The sequence below is a fragment of the Hemitrygon akajei genome, chromosome 9, assembly GCF_048418815.1.
Source record: "Hemitrygon akajei chromosome 9, sHemAka1.3, whole genome shotgun sequence".
In the NCBI taxonomy this organism is placed as follows: Eukaryota; Metazoa; Chordata; class Chondrichthyes; order Myliobatiformes; family Dasyatidae; genus Hemitrygon; species Hemitrygon akajei.
This window is the reverse complement of record NC_133132.1, coordinates 67,360,606-67,379,441: the sequence shown is the minus strand read 5'-3', so window position 1 is coordinate 67,379,441 and position 18,836 is coordinate 67,360,606. Positions and strand designations below refer to the sequence as shown.

General features: G+C 39.2%; 1 protein-coding gene across 5 annotated transcripts in view; it reads left to right on the top strand.

The window, feature by feature from the left end:
• tjap1 (tight junction associated protein 1 (peripheral)) overlaps nt 1-18,836 on the top strand; it is a 180,187-nt gene that overhangs the window by 81,484 nt on the left and 79,867 nt on the right. For all 5 annotated transcript variants that reach the window (XM_073056210.1, XM_073056209.1, XM_073056207.1 and 2 more), the window contains one exon: nt 701-729. Coding sequence is in view for 4 of the 5 variants with exons in the window: in XM_073056209.1 (XP_072912310.1) it covers nt 701-729 (29 nt within the window). In the remaining variant the exon portion in view is untranslated. The remainder of the gene's footprint in view (nt 1-700; nt 730-18,836) is intronic.

Sequence of the window (18,836 nt, the reverse complement as noted above, 5' to 3'; positions counted from 1 at the left end):
TAACCTTGGGGTTTAGAGGCGATATAAATTTCACTGAGTGGTTGCAATTTGGAATGCATTGCCTGAGAGGGTAGTAGAGGCAGAGACTTTTATGGCATTTAAGAAGTATCCAGATAGGTTTAGTTTATTATTGTCACATGTATTGAGATGCATTGAAAAGCTTGACTTGTGTATTAATTACTCAGTGTATTGAAGCAGAATAAGATAAGACAGTAACAGAATGCAGAATTAAATGTAACAACTACAGTGAGTGCAGTGTAGGTAAATAGTGTAAGATCATAATGACAAACACAAGAAAACCTGTAGATGCTGGAAATCCAAAGTAACACTCTCAATATGTTGGAGGAACTCAGCAGGCCAGGCAGCACCAATGGAAAAGAATAAACAGTTGACGTTTCGGGCCGTGAGTCCTGAGGAAAGATCACATTGAAGGTGATTATGAGGTCAAGAGTCCATCTTAACATACAGCACTCAGTAGTTTTATAACAGCTGGGTAGAAGCTGACCTTGAACTGGATGAGCACTTGAGTTGCAAGAGCATAGAAGGTACAAGAACAAGTGCTGGTAAATGGGATTAATATAGATAGCTACTTGATATTTGCCACAAAAAATATTTTGTATCTGTGTTGTACGACTCTAACAAAAGTAAGTCAGGGAGAGGAATGTAATTAATCTAACTGTGGCACTTCTCTTCTCCACAGGAACCACTGACTGATGGAGACCGAATTAAGTAAGTCTATTTCTATTATGTAGTTTGCAGGTTCCATGGACTGATGGTGTGGTGAATTGTTAGAATGATTCATTAACAGCTAGACGTTTCCATTTAGCTGTATAATATAGGATTCCTTTTCTTTAATTATTTGGTCATTTTTCTTTTATTCATATGCTCTAATTCACCTATTTTATGTTATATTTGAAGTAGTTCTGGAGAGTGGTGTTTCTTTGCATCAGCCTATTTAGATACAACGTTTAATTATTCCTTTAGTGATATTGGATTCAGTCATAAAGTCTCTACACAGCTGCCATAAGGTGCCACAGCAGGAGAATGGGAAACCATCTGGACAACACCATTCTTTGTGCCCTTGCTGCAATCTTGACATTGTTCCTAAAGGATGCTACCCAGGAATTTCCCTTCAATATATTAGAATTGCACCAGCAAAGAAAGACACCAGATGCCATTTTATACTCTTGTTAGAACAGAGAAGGTTAACTGATAAAAAGGTTTAAAAACTCTGAATGGTTTTGATAGAATAAATGATGAAAAGCTATTTCAGAACCATGGCAATAGTTCTGGTAAAGAGAATGAGAGCTACATTGATAAGTCTCATCATATGAACTGCAGCAGTTGGGAAGAAGGTCCTCCATTGCCTTCTCAGGGGAAATAAGGAATGGTTATAAATATAAATGCTAGTCATTATACTAATGCCCATTCTTGAATTAAATGCTATTATTGTTTTGATTCCAGTGCAATCATATGTTATTAATGCATTTTGTAATTGTTGTTTGCATTCAACTCCATCAGCAATGAGCATAATGCACAGGAGAAGGCTGAGGCATTTGCATTGGTATGGACAGCATCCATATAAAAGCACCCTTGGTCTGCTGCTGCAAAACGAACGCTCTCTATTTCTCAGTTATTGGGTCACTAGACATTTTAATGTGCAGGAAACAGAAATAGAGGAATGAGTTGTAATGCCTGTTAAGCCTCAATCACCTATCAATGAGATTTTACCTTAACATCACTTTTCTGTACTGTGCGTTTCTATCTCTCTCCATACTTGAACTTTCTTGACATACTTGTCCCTATCTTCTTAGCACTAGCACTGGTCGAGACCTAGCATGGGACCAAAACTCTCCCACTGCACAAAGAATACTATTTTTATATTCTTTAAGATTTGTTCAAAGCATAGAATAGTTATTACCCTGAAACTTTTCTACCCCTTGGTGGTACCAGCTGAACTCCCTTATCTCTTACAATTGTCAGCCCAGATACATTATTAAGGAAAAAGGAGACATCGGGTTTGTAAGTAGGGAAACACTACTCACCAGTATCTCATCTTAATGATGTGCATTCAATATAGAGGAAAAACATTGGTTAATAAGAGGGAAAACAGTCCATTACCACATTTCACCTTGACACCATTTTGCCTTCAAACTTCCATTTTATTTTGGCATCTACCAGGGCAGAGTTGCAATTAACTCTTTCCTTACAAGGTTTATTATCACTGACGTCATGAAATTTGTTTTCTGGCTGCAGTACAAAACAAGTTTAAAGAAAATGCAACTGAGAAAGTGTTCATGGGTTCAGGAACTGTACAGGAATCTGATGGCAGAGGAGAAGCCAAAATGTTGAGTGTGGGTCTTCAGATTCTTGTATCTCCTTCCTGATTGTAGTAAAGCAAATAGGGTATGTCCTAGATGGTGAGGGTCTTTAACGATGAATGCCACCTTCTTGAGAAACTGCCTTTTGAACCTGGGTACTTGGAGCTGAGAGGCAGCAGTGCAAATTGTTGTATCCGGGCTTCCATATACTTGGTCTCCATAACTTTCCGAAGATATGGCATATTCTCGGTGACCAAATGGCCTATTGTGTGATGAAGGAAAAGAAAAAAAAGATATGAAATCTATTACCTTTTGGGTGAAGAAATATCCTCTCATTTCAGTGGCTGACCTCTTAATTTGAAATTCTGACCACTGATTCTACACACCCCAGTCAAGCTGGGGATGTATAGGCAGCATAATTTGGGTTGGCGTTATCCCTGCATCTGCTGTTGTCGATCTAACTCTCTGCCAGAGGACTTTAGGTTCAGAACCAAGGAATAATTGTCAAAACACAGTCTACATAAAAATACATACTGTTTATTAGCAAGCTTGCATCTCAATTGACAAAACAGAGTCCCCGCTCAGCTTGGGAAAATCTGCAAATCAAGTGAGCACCCGATTACTGTCTGAGGCTGTTGTTATACATCCATTATCACATAATACTCTGATAAGGTTACACAGAGCAGCTTTCTCATGCAACAAACACTTCTTTGTTCATACAGAATTCTCACAGCATGACTTGTCAAGCTGCTAATAAGTCAGTTAGGTTTTAGCCCTTTTAATTCTGCATGTAATTCCTCACCGTCTTACTACCCAAACATGAGAGGGCATAGACTGAGACTGCTGAATTTCTTTTTGGAGATTTCAGGAATCTTTCACTGCACTCTTGGGTAGAGTAACCAGACCTTTTCACAGTTCCAGACACAGTTTCTCTGATGCCCCATTGCAGCATTTCTACCCTTATACTCAAATCCCCTACAGTAAAAGTCAATACATAATTGTTGTCACTACATACGTCGTCACTACCTCCTCCCATTGATGGTATCTGGCCTGCTGAGTTCTGCCAGCATTTTGTGTTTTTGTCAATATATAATTTGCTGTCTTAACATGCAGCTGCAGTAAACAATCAACTTTCATTGATTCATTGTCAAAAACACCTTTTGAACTCTCACCATTGGAAATGAAGTTCTATTTTCTTATGCTGAAGTGGGTAATTTCATAATTTTTTCATATAATATTCCATCTTTTTTGTTTTTACCATTTATTTAACCTATCTATATCCTCAAAGCCAGTTTACTTTACCTAGTCATAATGCTATCCAGCGTAGAGTCATAGTTGTAGAGAGGTACAGCATGCAACCCAAGTCCATGTCAGTTATCAATCACCCAATTGCATAAATCCTACATAAATCCAGTTTGGTACTCTCTCCAACTGTCACCAACCAGTTCTACCACTCACCTACACAATCTGCAATGGCCAGCAAACCCACCAGCCTGATATTGTTTCAAAGTGGGAAGAAACTGGAGCACTTGGATTTAGTCCAGAGTCATAGGGAGCAAATGTAATCTCCACATAATACCAAATTAAAACAGAAAGAACCTGAAGTACTTGGGTCAGGCTATATAAGTAGGAAGAGAAATAGATAACATTTCAGGTTTAAAAAAATTTTTGCTGTTTCTTTTCCCACAGACAATAAGTATTTTCAGCTTTTTAAGTTTTCCTCAGATCTCCAGATTACAGACATAGACATTCCTGAGATCAGTAATGACCCTGGTCCAGTTTTTGGCTTTCGAGCTCTGTTTTGCAACTTTAATACTTTGGGAGGGAAAAAATCAGGAAATAATATTGTATACAGGTTTGGACTGTATGCCTTGGATTGATATCCTTCTATCTCTTTGGGGTCCCTATTGTGCTGTCTTCCTGCGACAATGTTTTGTGTAGATGTGTCAGTGGTGGGGAGGGCTTTACCCGTGGTGGTCTGAGCCATACCCACTATTTTTTTTGCAGGGTTTTCAGTTCAAGGGCATTGGTGTTTCCACAACAGGCTGTGATGCAGCCAGTCAATATGCTCTCCACCACACATCTATAGAAGTTTGTCAAGGTTTTAGATGTCACGCAGAATCTGCACACACTCCTAAGGAAGTAGAGGCTCTGACTTGCTTTCTTCATAATTGCACTTGTGTGCTGGGTCCAAAACAGGTTGTCCGAAATAAAAACACCTTGGAATTTATAGTTACTAAACCTTGCCATCTCTGAAACTTTGAGGACTAGCTCATGGACCTCCTAGTTTCCTTCCTCTGAAGTCAATAATCAGCTCCTCAGTCTTGCTGACATTGAGTATGATGTTCGTGTTATGGAATCGCTCGGCCAGATTTTCAGTCTTCCTCCTATATGCTGATTCATTATCACCTTTGATTCAGCCAAAAGCAGTAGTATCATCAGCATCTTGAATATGGCATTGCAGCTGTGCTTAGCCACACAGTCATAAGTGTAAAGCAACTAGAGCAAGGGATGAAGCAGACAGCCTTGTGGTACACATATGCTGATGAAGATTGTGGAGGAGATGTTGCCACTTTGAACTGACTGGGGTCTGCAAGTGAGGAAATCCAGGATCAAATTGCACAAAGAGGTATTGAGGCCAAGGTCTTGGAGCTTATTGATTAGTTTAATTTTTAAGGCAGAAATAGATAAATATTTGAAAGTTTAAGGAATTGGGTATTATGAGGAACAGGCACAGTAAGAGTTGAGGCCAGCAGAAATCAACCTTGATAAGAATGAAAATTTGGGCAAGCTTGAAGGATTTGGTGACCACCTATTTCTTGCTTACTTTGAACCTCTGCCCCTTAGTATGACAGAAGTGAAAGGATTCTCATAGTCTACCTTAGATTTTACTGCTGTGCCACTACCATACCTATAAATATGGGAGAAGAGCTCAATGTGCCAGTGACAAACATTACAGTAGTAGCTACAGACCCATTTGCAGGATAGACCTTGCCAGCCTGGCTTGTTGGTTTTGCCAAGGTCTCTTGATACTAAGCTGTCTTCGTTGGCAGTGTCTCTCCAGTTATGAAGTTGTGCAGCACAGAAATGGACCCTTCATCCTCTACATCCATGCTAAGCTTTTTGCCTGTCTCCAATCCATTTGCCCGCCTTAGCAATACTGATTTTCTGAAGCTTAATGCTTTCACTCAAATGGACCTTTGCCTTCCTCTTTTATTGGCTAGTGCTTGAGTTGGTCATGGGTTACAGAATTTGAGAGAGGATCTTGCGATAAGTGCTTCATGAGTTTCAGCCAGTAGATCATTGTCTGCTTTTTTCCTTCAACCAGTTTTTTTCAAAATCCTGCAAATGCTGGACATTTTGAGCAATGTACACAAAATGCTGATTCAACTCATTGGGTCAGGCAGTATATCTGGAAGGAAATAAACAGTTACTCGTTTGGGCAGGTGGCATAGGAGCAGAATTAGATCATTCACCCATTGAGTCTGCTCTGCAATTCCATTATGGTTGATTTATTATCCCTCTCTTATCCCATTCTTCTGCCATCTCCCCGTAACCTTGGACACCCTTACTAATAAAGTACCTATCAACTTCTGCTTTAAATATACCCAATGACTTGTCAAGGCTGCCTGTTACAATGAATTCTACAGGTTCTCCACCCTCTGGTGAAAAGCCATTTTATAGACATTCTACAAATTCCTTCTCTTGGCATACAACACCAACCTGATTTTCCAAATCTATCTGCATATTGAAAGCCCCTATGGCTATCGTAATGTTACTCTTTTTACACGCCTTTTCTATTTCCCATGGTAATTTGTACTCCACATCCTAGCTACTGTTGGAAGACCTATGTATAACTCCTATCAGGGTCTTTTTACACTTGGAGTTTTAAAGTAAAACTGGGGAAAACTCCTATCTGCTCTAACTAATGAACCCGGTATCACCACTGCATTCCTGTTCTCTCCCTTCCTTTCTCAGCCACAGAGCCAGACTTTGTTTTAGAGAACTGGTCTTCATGGCTTTTGGAGTAGTCAGGAAGAGAACTGAAGCCTTGAACCTAATGGGCAGACATGCTTGTGCTCAGTGACAGTAACTGCTTGTTCCAAACACGTGAAATAAATTTACCAAAGACGTAGAAGGTTTTCGAGAAAGTTCTCAATACCAAGGCTGGCCAAAAATGTGCATTTCCCTGACCATATTGAATTCTGACACCATATTCTAAGCTAGTTAACTGACTTCAAAGCACCTATTACGCAAGTGTTAATTACAGTCCCTGGGCAGGCAGAGGTAGTTTTTAGCAGGCTGATTGAAAATTACTTTTTGTCATCTTTCATCCCTTACCTCTGAAAATTAGTTCATCATTTCATCATAAAATGTATGTCACTCTGCTTGAAAAGGTAAGGTTTTATCACCAGAAATGCCTTGCCTGGTGTTTATTTTGGGTATTGATTGACCTGGATTCTGCCATTTGACTCAGAAAGAAATTTAATGAAAGTCATTGCCCTGTGGGTTTAAACCCATTGACAACATTTTCCAATCATGTGCTGTCTATTGTTTAGATGATGTTTTGTTCAGCTTTAAATAAAGCATCATAATGCTAAATTATCTTTGAAGTCCCAGATATATGTATTGGTCTTTTGAACATACAATGAAACATAAGAACCAGAAGTGAACAATGAATTGATTAGGTTCTAAAAGGAAGAAACCCTAATGTATGGGAAAAGACAGTTTGATAGATTTGCATTGCCCAGGGATGAAATGTGTTTATATTGTAGGGTACACACAAAAATCATGAGTGACTTTTAAGCTCAGCAGTTTACCTACTGTCAATGTAAAGCAATGTTTTTAGTTATTGTATATTTCTAAAAAAATGATTAGTTTTTATTCATCCACTGCCCATCTTTTCCATCCTATTGTGACGACCCAATTACTAGCACACTTGAACTGGCTGACAATTAGCCAGAGCGCAGGCACAAAGGAAGATAGCCTCAAGGGGTTTCAGTACGTGCCTCTCGAGGTATCGGGTGGGGGAGACGGGCTTTAAAGCAAGACTGTGAATTTGAAATAAACTTATTCTTTGGCTGCAGTTTATCGACTCCGTGTCGTTATTTCGGCGCTGCGTGTAGCACACCGCTACAATTGGTGACCCCGACGGTCCAAACGTTTTTGGACCGGAGATGGCAGACGCTGCATTTGTTAATGCGGTTTCCTTGAAGCTGCCAAGCTTCTGGACGCAACAACCTCACCTATGGTTTCAGCAAGCAGAAGCCCAATTCCATGTTCGGCAAATAACCAAAGAGGACACCTGTTACTACTACGTGGTGAGCTCCCTCGACCAGGACACAGTGGCCCAGGTCGCGGAATTCGTACAGTCTCCCCCGGCGGACGGCAAGTACACGGCATTCAAAGCCCAGCTCATAGGGACTTTCGGGCTCTCCCGCCGTGAGCGAGCTGCCCGTTTACTGCACCTGGATGGCTTGGGAGACAGGCCCCCATCAGCTTTAATGAATGAGATGTTGTCTCTGGCCGACGGACACACACCCTGCCTCATGTTTGAGCAGGCATTCCTGGAGCAGCTGCCCGAGGACATACGCCTGCTGCTGTCCGACGCGGATTTCAGTGACCCCCGGAAGGTGGCAACCCGGGCGGACGTGCTGTGGAACGCCAAGAAGGTGAGTGGGGCGTCCATCGCACAGATCACCCGGCCACGCTCCCAGCAGCAGACCAGACCAGGCCCGGCAGCAGAGCCCACTAAACCCAGAGGCCGGGGTGTGGAGCCCAACGAGCAATGGTGTTTCTACCACCAGCGGTGGGGCGCAGAAGCCCGCCGTTGTCGCCCGCCCTGCCAGTTCCCGGGAAACGCCAGGGCCAGCCGTCGCTGATGGCGATGACGGCTGGCCATCGGGATAGATAGATAGATAGATAGATACTTTATTCATCCCCATGGGGAAATTCAACTTTTTTTTTCCAATGTCCCATACACTTGTAGCAAAACTAATTACATACAATACTTAACTCAGTAAAAAATATGATATGCATCTAAATCACTATCTCAAAAAGCATTAATAATAGCTTTTAAAAAGTTCTTAAGTCCTGGCGGTTGAATTGTAAAGCCTAATGGCATTGGGGAGTATTGACCTCTTCATCCTGTCTGAGGAGCATTGCATCGATAGTAACCTGTCGCTGAAACTGCTTCTCTGTCTCTGGATGGTGCTATGTAGAGGATGTTCAGAGTTTTCCATAATTGACCGTAGCCTACTCAGCGCCCTTCGCTCAGCTACCGATGTTAAACTCTCCAGTACTTTGCCCACGACAGAGCCCGCCTTCCTTACCAGCTTATTAAGACGTGAGGCGTCCCTCTTCTTAATGCTTCCTCCCCAACACGCCACCACAAAGAAGAGGGCGCTCTCCACAACTGACCTATAGAACATCTTCAGCATCTCACTACAGACATTGAATGACGCCTCCTGTATGTCTGGGACAAGCAGTCGGGACGCCGGTTTTTGGTCGACACCGGTGCCGAGATCAGCGTCTTACCTCCGACGAGTTACGACACCCGCAGCAGGGCGCCGGGTCCCCCCCCTGCGGGCCGCGAACAGCAACACTATAAGGACTTATGGCACTCGTCCGGTGCAGCTACGGTTCGACTCCAGCCAGTTTACGTGGGACTTCACACTGGCCGACGTAGCCCAACCGCTTCTGGGTGCGGATTTCTTGCGGGCTCACAGCCTACTGGTTGACCTGCCCAGGAAGAGACTGGTTCACGCTGAGACCTTTCAGACGTTCTCCCTGGGTGCAGCCCAGTTGCCAGCCCCTCACCTCGGCTCCATCACGCTGTCCGACAATGACTTCACCAGGGTCCTGGCGGATTTCCCATCGGTTCTGGCATCGCAGTTCGCGGCAGCCATGCCCCGACACGGCGTACAGCACCACATCCTGACCCAGGGACCACCCCTCCATGCCCGCGCTCGGCGGCTTCCCCCGGACAAGCTCCGACTGGCGAAAGAGGAGTTCAAGAGGATGGAGGAATTGGGGATCATTCGGCGGTCCGACAGCCCATGGGCCTCCCCCCTGCACATGGTGCCCAAAGCGACAGGGGGCTGGAGACCGTGCGGCGACTACCGCAGGCTGAACGAGGCTACAACACCGGACCGCTACCCTGTGCCGCACGTTCAGGACTTTGCAGCAAACCTGCACAGCGCACGGATCTTCTCCAAGGTAGACCTCATCCGCGGACACCATCAAATCCTATCTTTTCCATCCTATTGTGACGACCCAATTACTAGCACAGTCGAACCGGCTGACAATTAGCCAGAGCGCAGGCACAAAGGAAGATAGCCTCAAGGGGTTTCAGTACGTGCCTCTCGAGGTATCGGGTGGGGGAGACGGCTTTAAAGCAAGACTGTGAATTTGAAATAAGCTTATTCTTTGGCTGCAGTTTATCGACTCCATGTCGTTATTTCAGCGCTGCGTGTAGCACACCGCTACACTATTGCCTTTAAACTGAGTGGCTTACTAGGGCAGTTGAGAGGCAGTTAAAATCAGTCATGCCGCAGAATTATCTGGGATTACATAGCTGACTGTGTATTTTTTTTAGTAAATCAGATGGCTTTATGTTAACCTGTGGTTTCATGTTCACCATCTTTGTATCTCATTTTTATTTAATTACCAAGTTGCATGGATTGAAATTCATGTTACCTGTACAGATCTTTTTTTTCCTGTGCTGATCCAGACCTCTATACAAGTTCAATACTTGAGCTTGCTTCACTGGTGTGGATTTCTTCTCTCCCAGTATTATTTGCAATCCACTGGTAGCCTTATTATTTAAGTAGATTAACAATTTATCAGATAGATGAATTTTCAGAATTTAGAGGAAGTATGAAGCTCCAGTTTTGAACTAAGCTTTAAAATGTTGAAATATAATATTGATTAACATGCACTATGAATTGAGATAGAATCGGGATCAGATTTATTATCTTTAATTTGTATAATGTGAAAATTGTTGTTTTGTGGCAGTTGTATAGTTTAAAGACACAAAATTACTATAAGAACATAAGAAATAGGAGCAGGAGTAGGCCATCCGGAGGTCTCAAGATGGCGCTCATGGAGTAAACCGCTTCTAGGCTTTGCTCCAAACCTTTTACGTCTTTTTAACCTACAAACACCCCTTAAACTTATTCTAAAGGGGTCTAAACATACAGAATTTTTCTTTTTAAACTATTTGAATTATTCTCAACTTGCTGAAATGTCTAAAGCAAAAGAACCGAAACAGACGAAAGAACCGATAACTTTAGAAACAGTTGTGAAGCTTATAGAAGTCAAATTTGAAGAACTGGAGAGAAAAATATTCGTAAAGTTTTTACAGTATGACGAACGTTTGAAATCACTTGAAGAAAAGTTCCAGACCCTTTCACTGGAATCACAAAAACAACAAGCAAGTATTTTGGCTCTTGAAGAAGCCGCTCTTAAGAAAGATCGTATAATCGAAAAAATACAAGAAGAGCAAACTTCGACGTCCCAACAGATGGATCGCTATAAAGTTAAAATTACTGATTTGGAAAATCGCTCTCGAAGCCAAAATCTTTGGCTAATTGGGATTCCGGAAAAATTTGAAAGCGGTGATCTTACCATTTTCTTCTCTAAATTTCTAATGGATGTCCTGGGCTCAGAGGTACTGGATATTCCCCCGGTAATCGATCGGGCACATCGGGTTTCCCGATTTCAGGCGGATTCAAGTTTGAAACCACGACACGTAATTCTCCGGATTCATTATCCCCATATCAAAGAACGTTTGATTCGGGCAGCTCGTAAAAAAGGTATGATAACCCATCAAGGTTTCAAATTTCGCATTTTGGAAGATTATAGCCCTGAGGTTTTACGGGCTAGGCTGGCTTTTAGATCGGTTATGTCGAATTTTCACCAGAAAGGCTACAAGCAAGCGCTGTTATTTCCAGCACACTTGAGAGTCACTCTTCAGGATGGATCTTTTTGGCTGTTTAAATCGCCAGCGGATGCTCAAGGTTTCCTGGAACAATGACATTCTATCGGGCTGACCAATGTAATCTAGCCTATAGATTTGGATCTGTTATAGATTGACGTTTGTTTTTTTTTGGATACGGTTTACATGTATTTCTTACATATGGTTAAAGCTTTTTTTTTGCTGGGTTTATTTTGACTTTATATTTTTTCATATTATTAATCTATTAGCGTTGAAAATAACTTATTAGGGTTTTTCCTTCCTTTTTGCTTTTCTTTTTTTAAATCGATATACGCTCTCTTTTATACTTTTAACATTTGAATATTAAGATTGGGAAAAAAATAAAATGGCGTTTCTTCTTCCCGACAGACTTCAGTGTTTGGAGCGTCATAACTGTTTTGATGTGTTTGAAAGTTTTAAACTTTCATTTATTGTTTTAATTCTTTTTTTAACCCTTTTGTTTATATACATTTATAACACTAATTTTATATTTTAACTTTTGTTATATCAACCCTTTTTTATAATGTGGGTTGTTTGTATTTTTTTTAACTTTGTTACGTTCGAGTTGCCGTCTTGAGACAAGGGGGTAATTTTAGTATTAGATCGCTCGCTTGCCTCTTTTTGGCTTTTTTCCTGGGGTTTTGAGGGTGGTGGGAGGGGGATTTTTCTTTTTTCTCTTTTTTTCGCTTGCTTTTTGCTTAGTTTTATTTCATGGGCTTATATGAAACTACAAAAATGGCTGCAGTGCTGTGACTTCCGGTTTCCCCTTGAACTTACTTCCTTCTACTGGGTTCATGAGTTCACTTTTCTTTCAAACTTATGTGTTAACTGTAATATATATTGTCAATATGGATAAGACTATTAACTTTGTTTCTTGGAATACTAATGGTTTAAATCATCCGATCAAACGGAAAAAAATATTCAAAGTATTCCATAGAATGAATGCTAATGTTATTTTTGTACAAGAGACTCATGTAAGGAAGGTGGATAGTCAGCGGTTGTTTAGGTTTTGGAAGGGCCAACAGTATCACTCAAATTCGCAAGCCAAAGTGAGAGGTGTTTCTATTTTTATAGACTCATCAACTGCTTTTATACATCATGAAACAATTTCAGATCTGCAAGGTAGATTTTTGCTTATTACTGGTTTACTTTTTAATCAAAAAGTTGTTTTAGTTAATGTTTATGCTCCAAATACTGATTGTCCTGAATTTTTTAAATGCTTATTTACATCCTTTCCCAATCTGAATCAATATAGATTGATAATGGGCGGGGATTTTAATTGTTGTCTAAACCCTTTGATGGATAGATCCAAGCCCACTCAAACTTTTCCGAATAAATCGGCTTCTCTTATTAATTCTTTTATGATTGATTCAGCTATTTGTGAAATTTGGCGTTTTTTACACCCTAATGACAAAGAGTTCTCATACTTTTCCCATGTGTATCATAATTACTCAAGAATTGATTACTTTTTCATTGATCAGCATTTACTTACAGATGTTATGGATTGTAAATATGACTCTATTACTATATCTGATCATGCACCTTTGAAGTTATCTATTAAGATGACGGATTCATATATTAGTACTAAAGGTCGGAGGTTTAATCCTGTTTTACTGCAGGACTCTGACTTTGTCAACTTTATTAAACAGCAAATTGATTTGTTTTTCTTAATAAATTCTACAGCAGAGATCTCTAGTGGAATTTTGTGGGATACTTTTAAGGCATATATTCGTGGACAGATTATTTCATATTCTGCTGGAGTTAGGAAATGAACTAATTCTAAAATATTAACATTAGTTGATAAAATTAAGGCAATTGACAAGATCTACTCATTGACCCCTAGTAAAGAACTTTATAAAGAAAGAGTGGAACTTCAAATGGAGCATAGTTTATTATTATCCTCCTCGATTGAAAGTCAGTTAATTAAATCGAAAGCTCAATTCTATACATATGGAGATAAGTCTGGTAAATTACTAGCTAACCAATTGAAAATTGCTTTGGATAAGCGACAGATTACTAGGATTCGCAAACAAGATTGATCATAAAGAGATAAATAAAGCCTTTCAAGATTTTTATAATTCCTTATATCAATCAGAATGTACTAAGGACTCTTCTATAATGAATGAATTTTTAAGGAAATTGAATATTCCAAAAGTAACTGTTGAGGATAGTGTATTTTTGGATACACCTATTACGGAGTCTGAAATAGAAAAGGCTATTTTTTCAATGAACTCGGGTAAAGCTTCGGGTCCAGATGGTTTTTCTGCAGAATTTTAAAAATCCTTTTCTTCCATACTTTCTCCTTGGCTTTGTAAAATTTTTAAAGATGCATTAAGTATAGGCAAACTACCACAATCTTTTTATGAAGCTTCTATTTCTTTAATTCTTAAAAAAGATAAAGACCCTACTGAATGTGCATCCTATCGGCCTATATCTTTGCTGAATACGGATTTTAAGATTTTTAGTAAAATTTTGGCTATTAGATTAGAAAATATATTGCCTCGGATTATTTCTGAGGATCAGACTGGATTTATTAAAAATCGCTATTCATCTTTTAACATTAGAAAATTAATTAATATTGTTTATACCTCTTCATCTAAAATCCCAGAATGTGTCATTTCTTTAGATGCCAAAAAAGCATTTGATAGAGTCGAATGGTCATATTTATTTAATACATTGCAACATTTTAATTTTAGTTCAAAATTTATATCATGGATTAAATTAATATATCATAAACCTTTAGCTTCGGTCTTTACCAATAATCAAAGATCCCCTTTTTTTCAATTATTTCTGGGTACAAGGCAAGGTTGTCCTTTAAGCCCTTTATTATTTGACGTTGCTTTAGAACCCTTGGCTATAGCCATTCGTGAATCACCCAATATTTTAGGTATTACCCGTGGGGAGACGATGTATAAGGTATCATTATATGCGGATGACTTGCTATTATATATATCTGACCCTGAAAGATCTATTCCTGCTATTTCTTCTTTGCTTGCTCAATTTAGTAATTTTTCTGGATATAAATTGTATTTTAATGAGTGAACTTTTTCTGTTAAATATGCATGTTTCAATTTATAATCATGTACCATATAGAATTGTTACAGATTATTTTACTTATTTAGGTATTAAAATTACTAAAAAACATAAAGATTTATTTAAAACTAATTTTTTACCTTTAATAGATCAAATTAAGCAACTTGCTAATAGGTGGTCCCCACTATCTTTGTCTTTGGTAGGCAGAGTTAATGCCATTAAGATGATGATACTACCTAAATTTCTATATCTATTTCAAGCATTACCAATTTTTATTCCTAAATCTTTTTTTGATATGGTTGACTCTAAAATATCTTCGTATTTGTGGCAGAACAAAAATCCTAGACCAGGTAAAAAATATTTACAGAAGCCTAAGAAGGAGGGCGGCTTGGCTCCACCAAATTTAAGATTTTACTATTGGGCAGTTAATATACGGTATTTGATATTTTGGACACAAGAATCGACTACAGTTGCTGGCCCACAATGGGTAAATTTGGAATGTAAATCTGTGCAAGATTTCTCATTGATCTCAATCTTAGGATCTTCACTTCCTTTTTCGTTACTCAAAATGAATAAACAGATAACTAATCCCATAGTCAAGTATACATTACGAATCTGGTTTCAATTTCGTAAATTTTTTGGTTTGAATAAGTTTATGCTGTTAAGTCCTATAATATCTACCGTAGATTCCGGACTACAGAGCACACCTGATTAAAAGCCGCTGGCTCTAATTTTAGAAATAAAATCAATTTTTTACTTGTAAAGGCCGCACCGGATTTTAGGCCGCACCGGATTTTCGGCCGCAGGTGTCCCACGTTGTAATATGAGATATTTACACAGAAAGATATTACACGTGAGGATATTTTAACTTTTAATTAAATCCATATGGTAACAAAAACAAATACATATTGCAAATGCTTTTTTTCGAACCGTGCCCGTAACGCGGCTACTTTTAAATATACGTTGCGTATACTTTTTTACTGAACAACATTCCAATATCTCCTAACGACTGGTAAAAAATATATATACTGCAGCCTACCAGGAAAAGTTATTGATCGCCTTTAACTTAAAAGCAGCGTTTTCGCTCCGCCGCTCGACCCCCGCCGTCCCGTTTTATCGCAAACGGCATTTAAAAGCAGCGTTTCGCTCAGATCCAAAGCCGCTCGCGTAATGCCGCTCGACCCCCGCCGTCCCGTTTTATCGCAAACCGGCGTTTTCCCACAAGACGCGGCGAAACCGGGTGTGACGTCATAGCATCCCGCGATGTAGTACAGAAAACAAATATAGTTAAAACTCTTCTAACTTTAACTAGAAAATGAATTACTAAGCGAAAATATTATAAACTAAATAACTGCCATAAAGGCAGCACAATGCTTTTCTTCGAGTGTTTTCCATGTTGATGAGGGTGAGTACAAATGACTGATTTACAATAATTTAATTGTGAAAGTGCGCTTGATTTATCGTACAATTTCATTGGACCTCTGTGAACTACTCATCAATTTTATTGGTCTACTGTTACGAGGCAAAATGTTTTCGGCCGGCATGAAAAAAAATAATACATTAGCCGCTCCGTTTTAAAGGCCGCAAAGTTCAAAGCTGTTTAAAATGTGGGAAAAAAGTAGCGGCTTAAAATCCGGAATCTACGGTAACTACTTCTTCCGACCATCATCTATAGATCAAGCTTTTCTTTTATGGAAAACAAAAGGTATAACATGTTTTCGTGATCTGTTTTTGGATGATAACATTATGTCCTTTGAGCAGTTATCTAATAAATATAATTTATCTAAAACCCATTTTTTTTAGATATTTGCAAGTTAGAAATTTTCTATATAATGAATTAAAGTCTTTTTCGAAAGAATGTCCATTGGACATTACAGAAAGAATTTTAGCTCTCAATCCTTGTCAAAAGGGTTTAGTAGCTATCATTTATAATATGATTATGAATGTACAGCCAGATATATCAGAAAAAATTAAGAAGGAATGGCAGGAAGAATTGCATTGCCCTATATCTACTGAGCAATGGGAAAAAATTTTATCATTGGTAAACTCATCCTCTATCTGTGCTAAACATGCTCTAATTCAATTTAAGGTTGTACATAGAGCTCACATGTCTAAAGATAAACTTGCTCGATTTTATTCTTATGTTAATCCAACCTGTGATAGATGTCATTCTGATGTTGCTTCATTGACCCATATGTTTTGGTCTTGTCCTTGTTTACAAAACTATTGGAAAGATATTTTTAATATTATTTCAAGAGTTTTAAATATTAATTTCCAACCACATCCTTTTACCGCAATTTTTGGTCTACCAATGATAGATAATAAGCGTTTATCCGCTTCATCCCAACGAATGATTGCATTTGTTACATTAATGGCTAGAAGATCTATTTTACTGAATTGGAAAGAAATTAACCCTCCAACTGTATTTCAGTGGTTTTCTCAAACTATTTCCTGTTTGAGTTTAGAAAAAATTAGAAGTGTGGTTTTTGATTCTTCAGTTAAATTTGAGGAAACTTGGAGACCATTTATTCAACATTTTCATATGAATTAAATGGTCTGATCCTGAACCTTATTGTTACTATCCTGAATTGTGTGGATGGAGGTTCGGAGTCATCGGCACTACTGTATGTATTTAACATTATGCAATTGCCCATGTTGGTTAGTTTTTTTTAAATTACCGTAGATTCCGGATTTTAAGCCGCTACTTTTTTCCCACATTTTGAACAGCTTTGAACTTTGCGGCCTTTAATCCGGAGCGGCTAATACATGATTTTTTTCATGCCGCCTCGTAAACATTTTGCCTCATAACAGTAGACCAATAAAATTGATGAGTAGTTCACAGAGGTCCAATGAAATTGTACGATAAATCAAGCGCACTTTCACAATTAAATTATTGTAAATCAGTCATTTGTACTCACCCTCATCAACATGGAAAACACTCGAAGCATTGTGCTGCCTTATGGCAGTTATTTAGTTTATAATATTTTCGCTTAGTAATTCATTTTCTAGTTAAAGTTAGAAGAGTTTTAACTATATTTGTTTTCTGTACTACATCGCGGGATGCTATGACGTCACACCCGGTTTCGCGGTGTCTTGTGGGAAAAATGCCAGTTTGCGATAAACGGAAAGGAGGGGGGAGCGCATTACGCGAGCGGCTTTGGATCTGAGCGAACGCTGCTTTTAAGTTAAAGGCGATCAATAACTTTTCCTGGTAGGCTGCAGTATATATATTTTTTACCAGTCGTTAGGAGATATTGGAATGTTGTTCAGTAAAGAAGTATACGCAACGTATATTTAAAAGTAGCCGCGTTACGGGCACGGTTCGAAAAAAAGCATTTGCAATATGTATTTGTTTTTGTTACCATATGGATTTAATTAAAAGTTAAAAAATCCTCACGTGTAATATCTTTCTGTGTAAATATCTCATATTACAACGTGGGACACCTGCGGCCGAAAATCCGGTGCGGCCTAAAATCCGGTGCGGCCTTTACAATTAAAAAATTGATTTTATTTCTAAAATTAGAGCCAGCGGCTTTTAATCAGGTGCGCTCTGTAGTCCGGAATCTACGGTAGTTTTTTAAAAATTCTTTTAGTTTTTTTTTGGGGGGGGGTTTCTCCTTTTTCTCTTTTTCTTAATTCCTTTACATTAATACTATGAGTTTGGGAGACTTTATATATTGATTAATACATATCTGATTGTTAATTAATCTATTAATTGTGTACTCTCAAATGTTTTGTACTCATATTTTACTTATGTTTTTCTTAAAATTAATGAAAAGATTTGAAAAGAAAGAAAGGAGTAGGCCATCCGACCCATCAAGCCTGCCCCGCCATTCAATAAGAGCATGGCTAATCTGTCCGTAAACTCGGCTCCATCTACCAGCCTTTTCCCTATAACCCTTAATTCCCTTACTATGTAAAAACCTATCTTATTGTATCTTAAATATATTTAGTGAAGAAGCCTCAACTGCTTCCTTAGGCAGAGAATTCCACAGATTCACCACTCTCTGGGAAAAACAGTTTCTCCTCATCTCCTTCCTTAAATCTTCTCCCCTGAATCTTGAGGCAACGTCCCCTAGCTCTGGTCTCACCCACCAATGGAAACACCTTCTCTACTTCTATCTTATCTATCCCTTTCAAAATTTTGTATGTTACTACAAGATCCCCTCTCATTCTTCTGAATTCCAGAGTATAGTCCCAGCCGACTCAATCTTTTCTCATAGGTTAACCCCTTCGTCTCTGAAATCAACCTGGTGAACCTCCTCTGCAATGCCTCCAAAGCCAGTATATCCTTCCTCAAGTACGGAGACCAGAACTGCACACAGTACTCCAGGTGCAGCCTCACCAGTACCCTGTATAGTTGCGGCATGACCTCCCTGCTCTTGAATTCAATCCCTCGAGCAATGAAGGAATAATGAGGTAGTGTCCATGTATTAATGGACCATTCAGAAGTGTAATGACGGAAGGGAAAATGGTGGTCCTGAATTATTGAGTATGGGTTTTCA